Source organism: Empidonax traillii, unplaced genomic scaffold (genome assembly GCF_003031625.1).
Source record: "Empidonax traillii isolate 1590-97213 ecotype Southwest subspecies unplaced genomic scaffold, ASM303162v1 scaffold465:size698125, whole genome shotgun sequence".
Classification (NCBI taxonomy): Eukaryota; Metazoa; Chordata; class Aves; order Passeriformes; family Tyrannidae; genus Empidonax; species Empidonax traillii.
Window position 1 is genome coordinate 1 of NW_020955658.1, and position 16,547 is coordinate 16,547.

At 59.5% G+C, this 16,547-nt stretch overlaps 2 protein-coding genes across 3 annotated transcripts in view; one reads left to right on the forward strand and one right to left on the reverse strand.

Annotated features, from left to right (window-relative positions):
- Positions 1 to 5: 5 nt before the first annotated feature.
- On the forward strand, positions 6 to 2,775 carry LDHD (lactate dehydrogenase D; the record flags this gene model as incomplete). The annotated part of the gene is made up of 10 exons (XM_027895698.1): positions 6 to 118; positions 242 to 383; positions 466 to 607; positions 857 to 1,016; positions 1,089 to 1,288; positions 1,366 to 1,494; positions 1,916 to 2,043; positions 2,128 to 2,218; positions 2,310 to 2,421; positions 2,497 to 2,775. Coding segments are annotated over 10 exons (1,383 nt in total), but the record flags the coding sequence as incomplete, so codon positions are not given.
- A 365-nt stretch (positions 2,776 to 3,140) lies between these two features.
- Positions 3,141 to 16,547, reverse strand: part of ZNRF1 (zinc and ring finger 1) — a 21,902-nt gene continuing 8,495 nt past the window's right edge. Inside the window, exons 2-5 of one of the 2 annotated variants that reach the window (XM_027895693.1) lie at positions 5,597 to 5,692; positions 4,830 to 4,935; positions 4,642 to 4,732; positions 3,141 to 4,254 (exon numbers count right to left, since the gene is read on the reverse strand). In XM_027895693.1, coding sequence (XP_027751494.1) covers positions 4,675 to 4,732; positions 4,830 to 4,935; positions 5,597 to 5,692 — 260 coding nt within the window. In that variant the 3' untranslated portion in view covers positions 3,141 to 4,254; positions 4,642 to 4,674. Of the gene's footprint in view, positions 4,499 to 4,641; positions 4,733 to 4,829; positions 4,936 to 5,596; positions 5,693 to 16,547 lie in introns of both variants that reach the window. The other variant, XM_027895692.1, reaches the window with a different exon arrangement.

Consider the following 16,547-nt stretch of genomic DNA (forward strand, 5'->3'; position numbering starts at 1 on the left):
CGCAGCCCTCGCTGCCCCCCGACTTTGTGCAGGCCCTGAGCGCCGTGGTCGGGGCCCCCAACGTCTCCACGGCCACGGCGGTGCGGGAGCAGCACGGCCACGATGAGTCCATGCACCCGTGAGTGCCCTCTGGGGCTGCAGCCCTGGGGAAGGATCCCAGGGAGGGGAAACACCTGGGGAGGGGAAGGGCCCCAAGGAGGGGGCGAGTCATTTTTTCGCAGCGGTGCCGCCTGTCCCCCAGCTGTGCCCCCCCGGACGCCGTGGTGTGGCCCCGGTCGGTGGGGCAGGTGCAGGAGTTGGCCGCGCTCTGCCACCGCCACCGCGTGCCCATGGTGCCCTTTGGCACCGGCACCGGCCTCGAGGGCGGTGTCAATGCCGTGCAGGTATCGGCTCCCCCACACCCCTGGTCCCCCAGGGGCTCTCGGTGCCCAGCTGTGCCCACACCCACCGGTGCCCCTGTGCCAGGGCGGCGTCTGCTTCGACCTGAGCCACATGGACACCATCGCGGAGCTGAGCCTCGAGGACTTCTCGGTGACAGTGGAGCCCGGTGTCACCCGCAAGGCCCTCAACAACCACCTGCGTGGCACCGGGCTCTGGTTCCCTGTCGGTACTGTGGGCACAGGGGGGCCATGGGGCCGGGGGTCACAGCACTGAGGGTGCTGGGGATGCCTTTGGGCTGGGGATGTTGGGAATGCTGGGGCTCCAGGGGTGTGCCATGGTCCCAGTGGTGCCTGTGGGACCGGAGGTGCCGCGGCCCCGAGTGCTGCTGGGGATACCCGTAGTTTTGCTGTGTTTGGGGTCCTTGAGGTGTCCTCACCATCCCCACCTCCATCCCCTGCCTATCCCCTGCTCGCAGACCCCGGGGCAGACGCCTCTCTGTGTGGCATGGCGGCCACGGGCGCCTCGGGCACCAACGCGGTGCGCTACGGCACCATGCGGCCCAACGTGCTCAACCTGCGCGTGGTGCTGCCGGACGGGCGCCTGCTCCACACTGCCGGCCCCGGGCGCCAGGCCAGGTGGGTGCTGGGGCCAGGGGTGTGCTGGGCAGGGCAATGCTGGGGGTGTCCCTGCTCACCAGCTCCACGCAGGAAGCGGGCGGCCGGCTACGACCTGACCTCACTCTTCGTGGGCTCCGAAGGCACCCTGGGCTTCCTGACGCAGGCCACGCTGCGCCTGCACCCGCTGCCCGAGGCCACCGCCGCCACCATCGCCTCCTTCCCCGGCGTGGGGGCGGCCGTGGCGTGCACGGTCCAGGTGCTGCAGGCTGCCGTGCCCGTGGCCCGCATCGGTGGGTGCCCGGGGCCGGAGGTGAGGCTGCGGGGCCAGGGGCTGGTGGTGGCACTGAGCGCCACCTCCTCTCACCAGAGTTCCTGGATGAGGTGATGGCAGACGCCTGTGGCCGCTACAGCGGGATGGGGCTGCCCGTGGCAGCCACGCTGCTCCTGGAGCTCCATGGCTCCCGTAACAGCCTGGCTGAGCAGCAGCGGCAGACGGGTACGGATGGGAATAGGCATGAGGACAGGGGGCCTGGGGCTGGGGGCCATGGTGGACACCCAGGGATGAGGGATGGGTGTCCAGGGGCAGGGGACGGGGGACAGGGTGGTCCTGGGGTGAGGGATGGGTGCCCCGGACCAGGAACAGAGGGACCAGGGATGGATGCTTGGGATGGGGACTGGGAAGACACCAGGGTAAGGGATGGGCGTGTGGGCTGGGGGTCTGCTGAGGGGCTCAGGGACACGGGACAGGGGTTACCAGACAGGGTGATGGATGGGTGCTCAGGGACAAGGGATGGGAGGACCAGGGGTATCCTGAGATATGGGATGGATGCCCAGGATGGGCACTGGAGGTCCTGGGGTGAGGGCCAGGCGCCTGGGGGTGCCGTGGGTCCCATGCCAGGGCTCCCGGTCACCGTCAGAGGAGATCGTGCGGCTGAACGGCGGCTCCGGCCTGGCGTGGGCGGAGGGGCCGGAGGAGCGCGGGCAGCTCTGGGCCATGCGCCACAACGCCTGGTACGCGGCCCTGGCCCTGCGGCCCGGCTGCCAGGTGAGGGACGGGCACGAGGACAGGGACGATGGCGGCAGCGCCCACGGAGCTGCAGGTGCCACAGCTCTGCCCTGCCCGCCCCAGGGCTACTCCACGGATGTCTGTGTGCCCATCTCCCGCCTGCCCGACGTGGTGGTGGAGACCAAGCAGGACCTGCAGGACTCCGGCCTCACCGGTCAGTGGGGCCGCAGCCTCCTGGGACAGAGGGGTGGGCTGGGGGGGGTCACCACCCTCCCCGTGCACCTCATTGACCCACGGCCCTGCAGGACCCATGGTGGGACACGTAGGCGATGGCAACTTCCACTGCATCCTCATCTTCAACACCCAGGACCCAGAGGAGGCCCAGCGCGTCCACGCCTTCACCCAGCGCCTGGGCAGGTGGGGATGGGGGCACTCTGTGGGGACAACTGGACAGAGAGATGTCCCCACGTCCTGACTCTCCCTGTCCTGCAGGCGGGCACTGGCGGCGGGGGGCACCTGCACCGGGGAGCACGGCGTGGGGCTGGGCAAGCGGGCGCTGCTGCTGGAGGAGCTGGGCCAGGAGGGGCTGGACACCCTGCGCTCCATCAAGGCTGCTCTGGACCCCCACAACCTCATGAACCCCGGCAAGGTGCTCTGAGGGGGAGCACCGGCACTGAGCGGGCAGCGGGGGGCTGCAGCCCCTGGAGTCAGGGCTGGGGTGGCCACGCTGCCCTGCACTGCCACCCTTTGTGTCCCCACAAATCCCTCCATTCCCACCTCAGGGGGTCAGGGATCCTCAAACCCCAAATAAACCCCTTTGCACCCCATAGCCTCCATGTGCTGTGATGTCTTTTGGGGGACAGGACCCCCCAGCCCCTCCCCAGACAGTCCCTGTGCCAGGCAGCACACACAGACGCCCACAGGGCACCATGGGGGTCCCACTTTGGTCTCTTCCCCTGAGTCACGGTGCTGGTGGTGCTGGGTGGGAATGTCCATCATGGCATCCCATCTCTGGGACCTGCTGAGCACCACTGGGGCCATCCCCACGTGGCAGATACAGGGAAGGGACGTTGGCACAGATGGGGGTCTCCAGCACCCCGTCGGCATCATCTGCTTCACCAAGAAAGCCAGTGAAATAAAATAACAGTGAATATTTTATTGAACATTGTTTTAATACCATATCAAAACACCTTGACTAATGAAGGAAGCTCCCCCCAAGCTCTGAACTCTTTTTTTTTTTCCCCCGTTTTTTTTTTAATATATAAATACAGAAAGGTTTCCCGCAGGGGCACGGCCACCAGCAGGGGAGGTCTCACCAACGAAAACGCGCCCGCCGCGCCAGGAGGGGACGGGATGGGCAGGGGAGGGGGCACTGCCATGAAATGACTCCATCTTGGCACCTCCAGCAAAGCCACTCCCGTGACCAGGAGTGGCCGGGGGCATCCGGGGGGCCATCGGGGCCTTCCCCATACCCTCCTCCAAAGGGTCCAACTCAAAGCCGATGGAAAAGAAAGAAGGGGGGGGGCGGTTTTGGCAAGAGGAGCCCGGCGAGGGGGCGCGGGAGGGGCGGCGGGGATGCTGCGGCTCTCCAGTCTCTGAGTGGTTATAGCTGAGTTAAAGAGTGACCAGTCTGTAAACATCACCGGGGCAGGGAAGCTCAAATCGAAGAACACGCCAGTCAACACGAAGCTTCAGTTGTGGTTTGTTGTTTGTTTTTTTTGTTGGTTTTTTTTCCTGTCCATTTTCTCTTTTTTTTTCTTCTTTTTTTTTCTTTTTTTTTTCCTTTTTTTTTTTTTTCTTTTCCCTCGTTGTAAACACTTGAAAGACGGACCCCTGCGACTCAGCAGGGGGGAGCAGTGGCCCCGCTCCTGGCGTGGGGCAGAGTCCCCATCTCAACGCTGCCGGGGCCGGGGTGGAGATCTCCAAAAGGGAGACGGGAGAGAGGAGGAAATTTCCCGTTTAGTCAGTGCAAAAAAACCGAGCAGAGCCCCCGGGCGAGTCCGGGTGGGAGGTGGGGGGTTGCCGGTGAGAAATGCCGCGTGCTCCGTTTGGCCGGCTGTCCCCCGGCAGCTTTCCCCTTTCGCCTCGGGGAGAAAAGCCAAACATCATGGCAGGGTTTTCGGCCGAGGGCGTCCCTGGGGCCTCTGGGCGGGCAGAGCTCTCCTGGTCACCAGCGGCTGTGGAAGGGAGAGCAGGTCGCTCCGCTTTTCTCACACTGTCTTCTCCTGGATGTTTCTTTTTGTTTTAAATCTTTTAAATTAAAAACAAAACAAGCAAAAAAAAAAAAAAAACACAACAACAACAAAACAAATAAAAATAATAAAATAAAATAAAATAAAATAAAATAAAATAAAAAAAAATGCGCCGTTGTCCCAAGTGGATTCAAGTTTCTGGGTTTTATTTTTGTCTTCTTGAGGAATTTAAAGTCAGCCCAAAACTCCAGGCGGGGCAGGGGGGACAGGGAGAGGAGGTACAGCAGGTATAGCAAGGTGCCCTGCAAAGGCAGAGAGAGACCATCCCGGGTGAGGAGCCCGAGCCCTGGCTGTCCCACCCCACCTCATCCCACCCCATCCTCCCGGCCCAGGATTCAAACCCAGCATGGGAATGTCCCGTTTGAGCAGCCCGCCCCAGGCTCACCTTAAAGAGAAGGCAGCAAGCACGCCCGGTGGGTCAATCAGAAGGATGCTCCGGGCAGGATCTGTTCACTTCAAACCACGAGTCTATACAGCTGCCAGAGGAGAGCAGAGCGTGTCACCCTTGTGCTGCTGAAGCTCAGGTGTCCCCTCCTGTCCCCTGCCGCCCGCCTGGCCCTCCCCTCACAGTACCTTTTGTGATAAATGCAGAGGCAGGGCAGCCTGGCTATCGTGTCCCCCTGCAGCAGCTCCTCCAGGCAGATCACGCACTCGCCGGCATCCTTGGTCAGCACGTCGTCTGGGAGGGGAGCAGAGGGCAGCGGTGAGACGGGGACCCCCGCAGTGTTGCCCTCCCTGGGATGAAGGGGAACCCACGGCCCTGCTGTGGGTGCAGCTGCCATGGGGCAGAAGGGCAGCAGCACTGTAAAACACTATCAGGAGGCTCAGGTGGAGGCACAGGGGCTGGGGCACCTGGAGCAAACACAGCCCCTACCCCTGGCTTCTAAAAAATCACCACCGACCAGGAGGCGAGCATCCCTCCCACACCAGTGGTCAGGAGGGAGGTGGGAGATGCCGAGAGTCTGCAGCCCAGTGCTCAGCCCAGTGCTCAGCACCATAATTTTCCCAGTCAGTGAGGAGGGGAGGAAGGCCATGAGCCCTCAGAGGGGCAGCCCAAGGGGACACGTGTCCCCTGTCCTCGCCAGGCAGGACACCCGGCCAGGAGGGCTCCCTCTGGCACAGAGCAGCCCGGGCAGGGGGCTGTGTTACAAACGAGCCCAAAAGCAAGAGCAGCAGAGTTGAGCCATGCTGGGGGAGCAGAGTGGAGCAGGGACTGGGAGCAGCACCACCCCGCTGGAGAACAGCCCTCTTGGCAAGCTCAGCTGAGCTGCCTGCTCCAGCCTGCCCGGAGTCATCCCAAAGCGGCAGGATGCCGTGTCCCCGCAGAGCTCGGCCCTTACCGTTGTAGGAGAGGCGAGGTTTGCTCAGACACATGATAAAGTGCATTTCCATCTCGTCAGAAGCCACAGATTTGGAGCAAATGGGGCACTTGAAACCTGGAGGGAGAGCAGAGAGGAGCCCTTAGCAAGCAAGGGCAGCGGGAATCGTCCGCCCTGCATCCCAGGGAATCCCTGAGGCCGTGGTGGGGCAGGGCAGCCCCTCACCTGCCGCCTGCATGGTGACCCTCACCCCACGCAGCGCCCGCTGGGCACCTGCTCATCCTGTGCTGGTGCGGGCACAGCCACCGGACAGGGCACAGCCACCCCGGCCGGCGCGCTGGTCGTCCCCGAGCGCACGCAGAGGGCACAGACAGAGTGCCAAGGCAGCGCACACGTGGCCATCAGCTGCTGCCAGGCCTTAAAGGGCAAGCAGCAGCCTGGGGCGTGCAGCTCCCTGCCACTGGCAAGTGCAGGGGCACGTCCCCCTGCCTGGATGGTGCTGTCCCTGCTGCCAGAGCTCAGCACCGCGTGGCTGAGCCAGAGAAGCTGCAAGGAAGGAGGTTTTTTTTGTAGGGCTGCAGCAAAGGACTGGCAGGTTGGAGCCTCAAACCCAAATTGCTGCTCTCTCCAGCTTTTTTCAGGAGTGAGGTGGGTGCTCACCCCTCCAACGCCAAGCAGCAGCCCCTGAACAGGGGCACCCTGCAGGTTGATGTCCCAGTTTGACCTTGGCTCTGCCTGGTGACTCAGGCTCTTGGATGAAGCTGGCTGGGATGCCCAGACCTGCACGGCAACCTTGCTTGGGCATGAAGGGGCCTGGCTGGTGCCAGGGTGTCACACCAGTGTCACCACCTGCTCGAGCCATGCAGATCACCACGGCATCACCCCCAGCCCCGCCGACCGAGGCTGCCCCAAACCCAGGTGTCTAAGCTGCACACTCCTAAGGAACAGAACACCAACCAGTCCTACAGGTCACCCTCTCAGGACTCCCTGTCCTCCCGCTGCAGCCAGCTCGAGGCCATGCAGTGCACCCCTGCCCAGCAGAGCAGGAGGGCTCAAGTGGAGTGTGCCACCACAGGTTTGCACCAGAACATCCAGCAATTCCCTGCCTGCAGAGAGGGAGAGGGTAATTTAAGGATCTGCCTTCTAAAAGCAGATCAGGTTTGACTGCAGTGCCGCCTAAGAGCTTTCTTCATATATATGCAAAGGCTGCTCAGGAAAGAAGAGAAAAGCAATGTACACAAATTATCTAAGGATGAATCAGGTTCTTTTTTGCCACCACGTGGATGTGGCCAGGGCATTTTTTTTTTTTTTTTTGCTTCTTAGAAGGGAGAAAGTAGATTGGCTTTAACAGGAGGCAGCTCAGACCTCTGCAGGGTAACTGCCCAACAGCTGAGTACCCGCTCATTAACAGTGGTGATAAATACAGATGACTTCTCAGCTCCTCAAATGAAAGCCTAGGGATGCCAATCCTGCCCCTCCAGAGGGCAGTTATTTCTCAGGAGGGTGCAACAAGGATGAGTATCATGGATGGTGTTGGACTGGCCTAAAAGGCAGGACTCAAAGGACTTGTTAAAACAAGGAGCCCTCGAGCCCAGAGGTCCTTCCAGTGGGGTGTCCTGCTGTCCTGCAGTGTGCCACTGCAGGGACACATCCCTGCCCCAGCCAGGTTGATCCACGAGGTCTGTGCTGTGAGTCTGGCCCCATTTGCACCAAGCCCCAGGTGACAGGACAGCACTGGCAGCCAGGGCCTCGTGGGCAGCACTACCAATCTGCCTTCTCGTCTCCAGCCTAATTTTACTCCTGACCGATTTATACCTTGTGGCAGCCGTGCCCATTAGCTGAAATAGCTGGTTTTTTTCCTCCTCCCAAGTGTTTACCCGCCCAGTGTATTTATAGCGCGGACGGCTCGGATGGCTCCCAGCCTGCCTGCTGCAAGACCCAACCGGCCTCCCCTTGCGAGACACCCTCGCAGAGCCCCGCTCCCCTGGCAGCCTGCCCACCTGCCTGACGCCCACGGCTCCCCACGCCGCGGGCACCATTCCCCCCGGGAGCCCTGGGGACCGGCGAGCCCCTGGAAGGGCTGTGAGGGGCTCCCCTCGGCAAAGGGCGAGGCGTTGGTCGGGGTTCGGCGCCGCTCCCCGTGCGGGGTGTGCCAGGAGACCTCGTTCCCTCTGCTCCCCCCACTTTTTTCTGTGCCAATGTGTTATTTTAAACGGGCTGTCCCAGATCTGCCGGCCCCGGCAGCACCTGAAAGCATCCTACGAGATGTGCGGCCGGCAGGGAAGGAGAGGGCCCCGGATGACACCGCCCGGGCAGCAGCTGCCAGGGCACAGCTGTTGGTGAATCAGCAGGGCCAGGCAAAGAGCAGGGCCCTTTGCAGGCTCTGGCAAGCGGCTGCTGCCGTATCTCCAGGCCTCTCTGCTAGCTGGGATAGCTTTAGCACGGTTATAAATAGCCGGCATGAACACTCCTCATGCTCCCCAGCGCTCCGTGGGCAGCTGGCCGGGGGACTGGGACTCCCGACAGCGCCACGGCCCCGTGGCAAGGACATGGGGACATCGGGCAGATGGAGGGGCCCGGGCTCAAGCCCCAGCACGTGTGTGGTGCCCTCCAGACAGACAGGTCTGGGGGCTGAGACCAGTGCAGGAACACACATACGTGTCTGGCTCTGCATTTCACAAGATGGAGGGGGGGAAAAAAAAAGGAAGATGAAAAGGCAATTGCATAAATTCCCAGGTTTGAGCAGGAGCAAGGAGACAGCGTGGAAAGGTCCCCAGGGCATGGGGCTGCCCTGCACCCCAGCTGTTGGCACCAATACTTGACATTGCAACAGCAACTGCTTGCGTTCCCCTCCGGCAGGAGCCAGCAGGAACGGGGAGGCAGAGGAGGGGTGAGCTCCCTCATCCCTTCTCCAGGTGACCTTTGGGTGGAGGTGGAGGGCAGAAAACCCGTGAAACCGGCACCCAACAGCGGCAGGCACCAAGCCCTGTGCCTTGCAGATCCCTCCATCGCGCTGCCCCGAGCCAGTCCCGCAGATGAAAGAGCCGCTCCCTCATGGCCAGCCCCCTTCAGGCCATGGTATTTTCCACATTCCCCGAAATCCCCGTTAATTTATCCTGCCTAAGCTGCCAGCCGGAGCGACGCAGGAGATTACATTTTGACAGCTGCTCATGGAAAATTCAGCTCCCTCCCTCCCTCCTCCTCAGAGCCCTTTCCATCCTCCTCCCACATGCCTAAAAAAAAAAAAATGAGAGGAAGGGCCCAGCTATTCCTCCTTGCCAGGGCCTCCCACACCCATGGGGAGGCCCAGGGCTTGCTCCAGGGAAAGGCCATGGATCCTTCCTCCCTCCCACGGCGCCCAGGGCAGCTGGTGACGCTCCCGACCACGGCACATTAAACCTGGAGCTGGCAGTGCCACCTCATGCAGAGATGTGTGGGCAGGCACCAGCTCCTGCCAGGAGTGAGGAAGAGCAGGGTGCCACAAGAAGTGGGCTGGCCTCGAAAGGCAGGTTCAGATCAAGACCTGGACTCCTGTATCCTGCAGGAGACTTTGAGAAAGCCAAGGGCTTTCCAGGGCTGTGAGATGCAGGCACGTGATCTGATCTCTCCAATGGCTTGGTCTAGAAACCAGGAGCAAGCAGTGCTGGTGCTCTCCAGGGGCTACTGCCCTCTGAGTATTTTTAGGAAGGTTACATGGTTTATTTTAGAGAGCCAGGCAAAGTAGAGCTGGGAACCTCTGAAAAGCTCCCCCAGGTTCTGTGCATGCTGAAGAAGCCTGGTGGTTAACCCTCACCGTGCCTAAAGCACCGCCACAGAGCTGCAGAGACTTCAGTGGAGGTGGGAGGGTCAAGACATCCTTTCCAACTCATGCCAAGTAGAGCTGTTTCTGGAACTGGGATAGGAAATTCCCATCACTTGTGTCTACTCAGCACTAGAACGGGGTCAACCACGCCGTGTCCTGTGAGTGAAGAGGCTGCTCCCCTTGGGGGTGGGTGAGACCAGGTCCATGGAGCTGTAAGCCTGTCCCAGACTGCAGGGAAAGGCACGGCCACCTTCCCCTGCCAAACCCTCCACTAGCTTGGTGTGCCTCCAGGCAGACTGTTTCCAGGCTACAGTGCCATCAGGAGATGCATCACGACCCCAGCAGTAGGAAACCTGGGCTGTGTCACTGGCAGGATGGCTGAGACACGGAGAGCAGCAGCATCACCACTACACGGCCCCTCCAGCAGTGGGAGGAAGGCACTGGTAGGGGATGATGTGCCCTGAAAGCAGGAGCAAGCAGCAGCCCAGGCACAACAACCCCAGCAACCCACCCCATTCAGAGCAGCATTCACCAAAGGGATCCATCCCTATTTGCCAAAGGGATCCCTGGTTGCCCAGGCCCCCGTTACTGTCATGGGATAAACCAGGAGCCCTGGGTGTGGGAGCTCCCCAAAACATGCCTGCCCCAGGAGTGGACACCCTCCTCTGGTGCCCAGCCACCCCACAGGACACTCAGAGTACCAGGGAGCTCAGGGTAAGCCCAGGCTGCCTGATGCTCATGGAAGATTGGGAAACCTCAGCTGCACAGCCCACCTCCATGTCTCCAGAGAGCATCCTGGGCTCCCAGCCAAAGGAGCTGGGCTTCCACCAGGTGAGGATGCATCCAAGCATGAGATAAACACGGGGAATATTTGAGCCAAGCATGCAGTCCTGGTGCCTCCTCCCTGCCGAGTAGACCCTGAGCACCTCACCTCCTCCCATGGCTTCCCTGACTTTACCAGCTGAACCAGCACCAGGTGGAGGATGGAAGAGGTAGATCATCTTGAAAAAACCTACATTACTGATTGAAGAGTAGGCAAAGCTGAAAGACCATGTCTATGGGCCCTGCTGGTCAATCTGAAGCTGAAGCATGAGGGGTTGGGTGAGATAAAGGAGCTCCAGGTCCTCCCCTTCCCTTACCCCTTGAGGGCTCCAGCACAGCCTCAGGAAGAAAAAATCAGGGAAGAGTTGTCCTATGTGTCAGAGAGGTGAAGGAAATCTGAAGGGCCAAGATATTCAGACCCAACATCTCCTGGAAAATAAATTCCCTACTGGTTTAAAGCAGCCTCATTTTTTTTGAAGTGATGGTCCCAGGGCAGCACCCCGGAGATGGCACATGGGTGCACAGAGCACATCTCCAGCACTTGGGCAGGGACCAGGCAGCCGAGGACTCCACGAGTGTCCCCTTCTGAGAGCTGGAAGTGACGTGGAAGTCCCCATGGAAGTGATGCTCTACCCAGCACCTCGCACGGGGGCCAGGAGGCAGCTGCACCAAGGACCCACCCCGTAAGCACCACGGTCCTCTGCCAGCACAGCACCTGCACCTGGGGGCCACAGCACCCAGCAGAACAGAACCTGCTTCCCCTGGCAGAAGGGAATAATGCCAGTTGCACAGGACAAGGCCCAGCACAGCCCTGCTGCCCGGGCAGGGCTCGGGAACCCCACCACAGCACTGGGTATTGTGCAGCGTAAGGGCTGACACGAGCAGGGACACGTAGGCAGGAAAGAGTAAAGCACTTAAGCTGTCTCATTTGCCAGCTCGGAAAAAGCCAGCGTGCTTCCTCCCCAGCCAAGGCTGCAGGGAGGTGGGAGAGCACAAAGGACAGGGTGGAAACAAGGCATCCCACCTTCCTGGGGATGGAAGGGGGGCAGGGATACGGGATGCCAGTGAGCCAGCCCCCAGATGACAGCCAAGCAGAGGAAGTGGCCAGGATGGGACATTTCTGGATGGCCGTGCTTGGAAAGAAAACCAACCGCTTCTGATGCCTTGGCAGAGGCATCCCTATCCCACCCCACCATTTCCTTGCTGACTGAGTCAGCTCAGCTGGCTGAGAAGGGGGAAAATAAATGTTTGTAACGTGAAAGCAGCACCCCAAAGAGAAGCCACTTCTGTGCAAGGCCAAGTTCTGCAAGGTCTAAGAAAAGCTGTCCCTGGTGGGCAGTGGCTCCTGGCAAAGTCCCCACGTGGCAGGTGTCTGCTCTCAGGTGGCCACACACCAGCCAAGGGTGGCAGGGACGTGCCACGGAACACGAAGCTGGCCGAGGCCAGCGCTGTCCTAACGCTCAAGGTGCTGCGTTTTGGAGACCCCTCTGTCCATTCCCACCCCCTTTAAACCGTGAAGAGGAGATGCAGCAGCAAAGAGAAGGCATTGGTGCTCCAGGTGGGACATGGGGAAGTCGCTGGGGCCAGAAGGATGCAGGACATGGGTGCAGGATGTGATGCTGGATGGCATCATGTCACAGCAGCCCGAGGCTGGCTTGCTGCAAGCCAGGAGGCAGAGTTGGGTTTTTTTTAGCCAGCTGGGTTCCTATGGGGGCGGTGGGGGAGGATGGCAAGAAGGAGAACAGATTGAAATTCTGGGGCTGAGGAAAGCTGGAGAGTTGGAAAGGAGCAGGAGACACAGGAGAGGGAACCCCACAGGGACGTTTGCTCCAGAGCACCCAAAGCTATCAATCCTCAGCAGACAGACACATCAAAGCCCTTAAAAACACCTCCAGCACAGTCCATAGACATTGAGAAGTGGGATGGCAAAGAGGCCTGGCTATGTGGTGGCAGGTTGTCCAGAGCCACCCTCCTTGCACACACATCCTCAGGGAAAGTGTGCAAACTGCCTCTGAGCCCCAAGCACCCCACTGTGCCTGTCATTAAGTACTGCCCCTTTCATGGGCTGCAACTTTTGAACAAAAGTACCTACACTGAGGCCAGAGAGCATCTCCCTCCTATAGCCCAGGTTATGCTGCAGGATCAGTTCCCCCAGACCTGGATGAGAAAGGCAACTTCACGGGGTCACCTTGCCTTCCAGAGAGCCCTAGTTTACCACAGAAACACTCCCCCAGCTGCTGGGAACAGGTTTCATAAGGAAGAGTGTGTAGCCCAAAGCTAATTTTAGCAACCCAGAGAAGAGCAAAGTTAAGCAGAGGGGTTCTGGGTGACATCCCAGAGAAGGCATTAACACCTCCAGCTCCTGCTGTCAGGCTGCAGGGCTCAGATTTACCAAGCTACAAGCTCATCCAGGGCTTCTGCTAGTCACAAAACTGGCCTGCCCACCTCTGGTTTTCAAATTCACTGCCCAGTGAGGACAGGGATCCTGCAGGACCCCTGGGAATTTCCAAAGGGTTTGCCTGTGTGCCTGCTTTCTTCCCTCCCAAATATTTCTTGTAGGAAGCAGGAAGCCCTGCTGCAGGCAGGAGTCACCCACAAGATGCACGGAGACAACAGGAGGGGGTCCCAGGAGCTGAAATGAGGGAGCTCAGGGGATCCTCTGGAGCACAGTGGGGCACAGCAATGTGGAAATCAGAACAGAACGGGAGGGATTTGGACACTTTTTGGCTTGGCAGAGGCTGGGAGGGAGCAGCGAGGCAATGTCACGTGGGGACTGGCGGGGTGAGTCACTCCTGACTAAGCCATCCATTGGGGACGCACCCACGGGGTCCCCGCCGCCAGGATCCGGCACTGCGGAGCCGCCAGAGGAATTCCCGCTCCGGGAAAGGCTGAAACGCAGAAGCCTGGCCCGAGCCACTCCCAAACACAACCAGATCCAACCCCACGGGGTGATCTCCCTCCTGACCTCGGGGGTTTTCCGAAGCAGAAAACCCGTGCTTTGATGGAGGCTCCGTCGTGCCTCGGCTTCAGCTGATCCCGCTGGGGGGACGAAGGGACACTCCAGAGGCATGTGATGACACGCCCTGGCTTCGTGATGCTGGGAGCAGAGCCCAGCACGGATGGCACCCACGTACCCCACTCCTGCCAGGAAACAATCCCACCCAACCCCTGGGATGCCACCTCCACAGGCATCCCGTGGCAGTACCGCACGAGCAGAGCGGTGGAAGGGATCACTGGGGCAATCAGGTCTCATCAGTGTGAGACCCCCAGCCCCGGCATGGAAAGAACGATGTGCTGCTTTTTGGGGTAGGAAAAGGGCAATTTTTACGTAGTGGGCAGCAAACAGAGCACGAAAGGCACATAGAGTTGCACCCACAGCCAGTGCAGGACTGGGAAATGCTTGTGGCCACTTCACACTGGTTGTTCCTGCAGAAGGACAGAAAAAGTTCGAAATTTTTCCACCACTGGAAAAAAAAAAGAATCTTAGTGAAGCGCATGCCCTAACCTGCCCCCCACATGGTAGGAAGGGCTGCACAGCACAGAGCATCTCCCAGCTTCCCAGGAGGGACTGTGATTGCTGAGGGATGCCCAGTGAATGCCCCAGGCTAGCAGGAGAGCAGGAAGGGGAAAAAGAGGGGTGCAAAGCTGCAGGATGATCACACCTCTCTGCTGTGCATACTACAAGAGGGGAGTGGTGCTCGACAGCACCGAGCTGCCTGGACAGGCAGCACGAGCTCCCCTTCGATAGCCAGAGGCAAGAGATTTGGGAGACAGATCCATGCTGGGAATGGGGCTACACCACTCCAGCGCTTCCCAGCTGCCTTTGCAGCATGGAGGCGGTTGGCAGACAGAGCCAGCTTTCTGCAGCTCTGGGAGCTGAACCTCTGAAGCACAGAGCATGGAATCTGAGAGGAACCAACCCCTGGGCGAGCAGCAGCTCTGCCCACACTGGATCCTGCCAGCAGAGGCAGGAGGGGCTGCACACCGTGCCACAGGCAGGAAAAACCCTGCCTGCCTGTCCTGCCTTCTCTGCCCCTTTGCTTCAACACCTGCCACCCTCCAGCATGAGGAGGAGGGTGACAGTGGGTCTGGCAGATGACAAAAATCCGAGCTGTGGGATTTGAAGGTCTCTCTTCCCCATCCGAAAAGGCAACACATAGAGGAGCACGTTGCCCTGATTCCCAGAGCTGGGCAGGGCCTTGTGAAGCAGCATCCTCCCAGGAAACATTCACCCAGGAGCAGCTGCAGGGTGTCATCTTCTTTGTACCTGTCTACAGGGAGCAAAAAGAAATCAAAGGCATCTACAACCACCCTCTGAAGGGTAAGATCCAGGCAAGCAGCAGACCTCAAGGGCTATGAAAAAAAGGGTATAATAACTAAGCAGATGGGCAATAGGTTCAAACCAGCAAGATCGGACTGGGAATCACCTGAAATGCTGAGGCAGCTCAGGCAGGATGCTCAGCCTCACCCCATCCCACTCAGCACCAGCTCAGCAGAGGGCTGGCCCCAAAACTGATCTCTGCCCACACTGAGTCGACCTTCCTGCAGACACTAATTTAAGCCATCAGCCCAGAGCCAACCCCCCCCTCCTCTTCCCTGGCTACAGATGTACAGGCCTTGGATGGATGGACTGAAAGGTGGATCCGATTCCCCTGCAGCGCTTCCGATGAAGCACAGCTCCATCCCAAATTAATTACTGCAATTACCCCGGCTGCAGGAGAAACTGCAGGTTCTCCCCTCGCTGGTGACAAAGGCTTCTCTAAAAAACAATCCCCCAAACGCCCACCAGCCCAAGCTGTAATGCAATCACGCAGGAAGAGCAGAGCCCCCAGCACCACCCTCGAATCGATGAGCTGTGATCACACAAACACAGTCATGGCCAAGGGGAGAAGGGAGCAGCCACCTCTGCAGGCAGCAACAGGCAAAGATGCACAGAGGACACGGAAATGCCAGTGACCCCATCCTGGTGGGGAGTAAGAATGCTGGGCAGGGATGTGGGACGGGGTCAGCATCACTCGATTCTCCTGCCTGACTGCTGCTTTCCCTCTCTTGTGTTGCAGGCAGCTGGCCTCTAAAAATACCCACTGTTGCCACGCCGTCCTGCCTGCTGGGGCCAGGAAACAGCTCGGAGCAGCTTTCGGTTCCATTCTTCATCTGCGCCGCTGTGCTTCCCTCACCAGGAGCTGACCCAGCCCCTCTGCTGGGCCTGGCAGGTGACAGCCTCTCAGGAACCATGGCCAGAACTCGACAGACTCAACCAGCCAAGGGTGCTAACTGGGAATATAAAGCCCTGGGACATTTCTGCTAGGGCAGAAAGGTAAATCCTTCCACAGCACTTCTCTGCTCCTCTACAAAGACCACTGCACAACACACACAGCCTTGCTCCACACCTCAGGTGGGGTCCCACAGCTGCACGAGTGTGCACAAGCACAGGGAGTGATGAACTTCCCAAGATAATTCAGCCCACGATACCAGGGCCAACCTGCTGCCAACACTGCCCAGCTCAGGTCCACAGGGAAGGAGGGCAGAGGAGAGTCAGCTCCACCTCAGAGGAGCACTGCACCATCCCCACTGCAAGGCTAAACCATGACAGGAGAGAAGCAGCCCCTGTCCCCCACCCCAGGCACTCCCCTCCCCTGCCTGCAGCCTGGCAGGGCAGGAAACCCCCCGGCAGGCAGGTTCTGCCCACGGGAAACGCCGTGCACCGGCACGAGAAGAGGCCCCAGGCAGCAGAGCTTCCTGCAGCTGCACCTCCAACAATGTCCCACCAAAAAGAACTGAGCAAAAGCATTTTTTACTGCAGAGCAGTGCCTGCAAGGGACAGCAGGAGCATCCCTGGGGGGTACCCAAGCCCCCAGAGGGTTTACCCACATTTAAAACCTGCCTGGTGGGACTGGGGCAGGAGGGACATCAAAGGCCCAGCTTTAACCACCCTTGCTCTATCTGACATAAAAAATGGGTCTGTCCCTACAGAGAGAGGCCTGTTATACCCCAACATACAGCCATGCCAGAGCAGCTGGGTAAAATGCTCTGCATCAGGGGCTGCTGCTTTCCAGCATCACTTGGTTGCTCAGGTGTATCGTCCCCGAGCCCTTGTGATTTCAGTCTTCAAGAGAACCAGAAGGTAACCAAGTCACATTTATTCAAAACCAAGCATTAGGCACATCCAGAGTTTTGGTGCATCAGCAGCAGATAAAATGAGATGCACCTCGTGATTGCCCACCAGGTGGTTGGGATGCCATGGGACTGGTCCCTGCAAAGGGAATTCATCCAGAGAGCTCTTTGCTGCCTGCCTGATCTGTCACACAGGAGATTACATCGGAGGGGAAAAAAAAAAAGCCCTTTTTT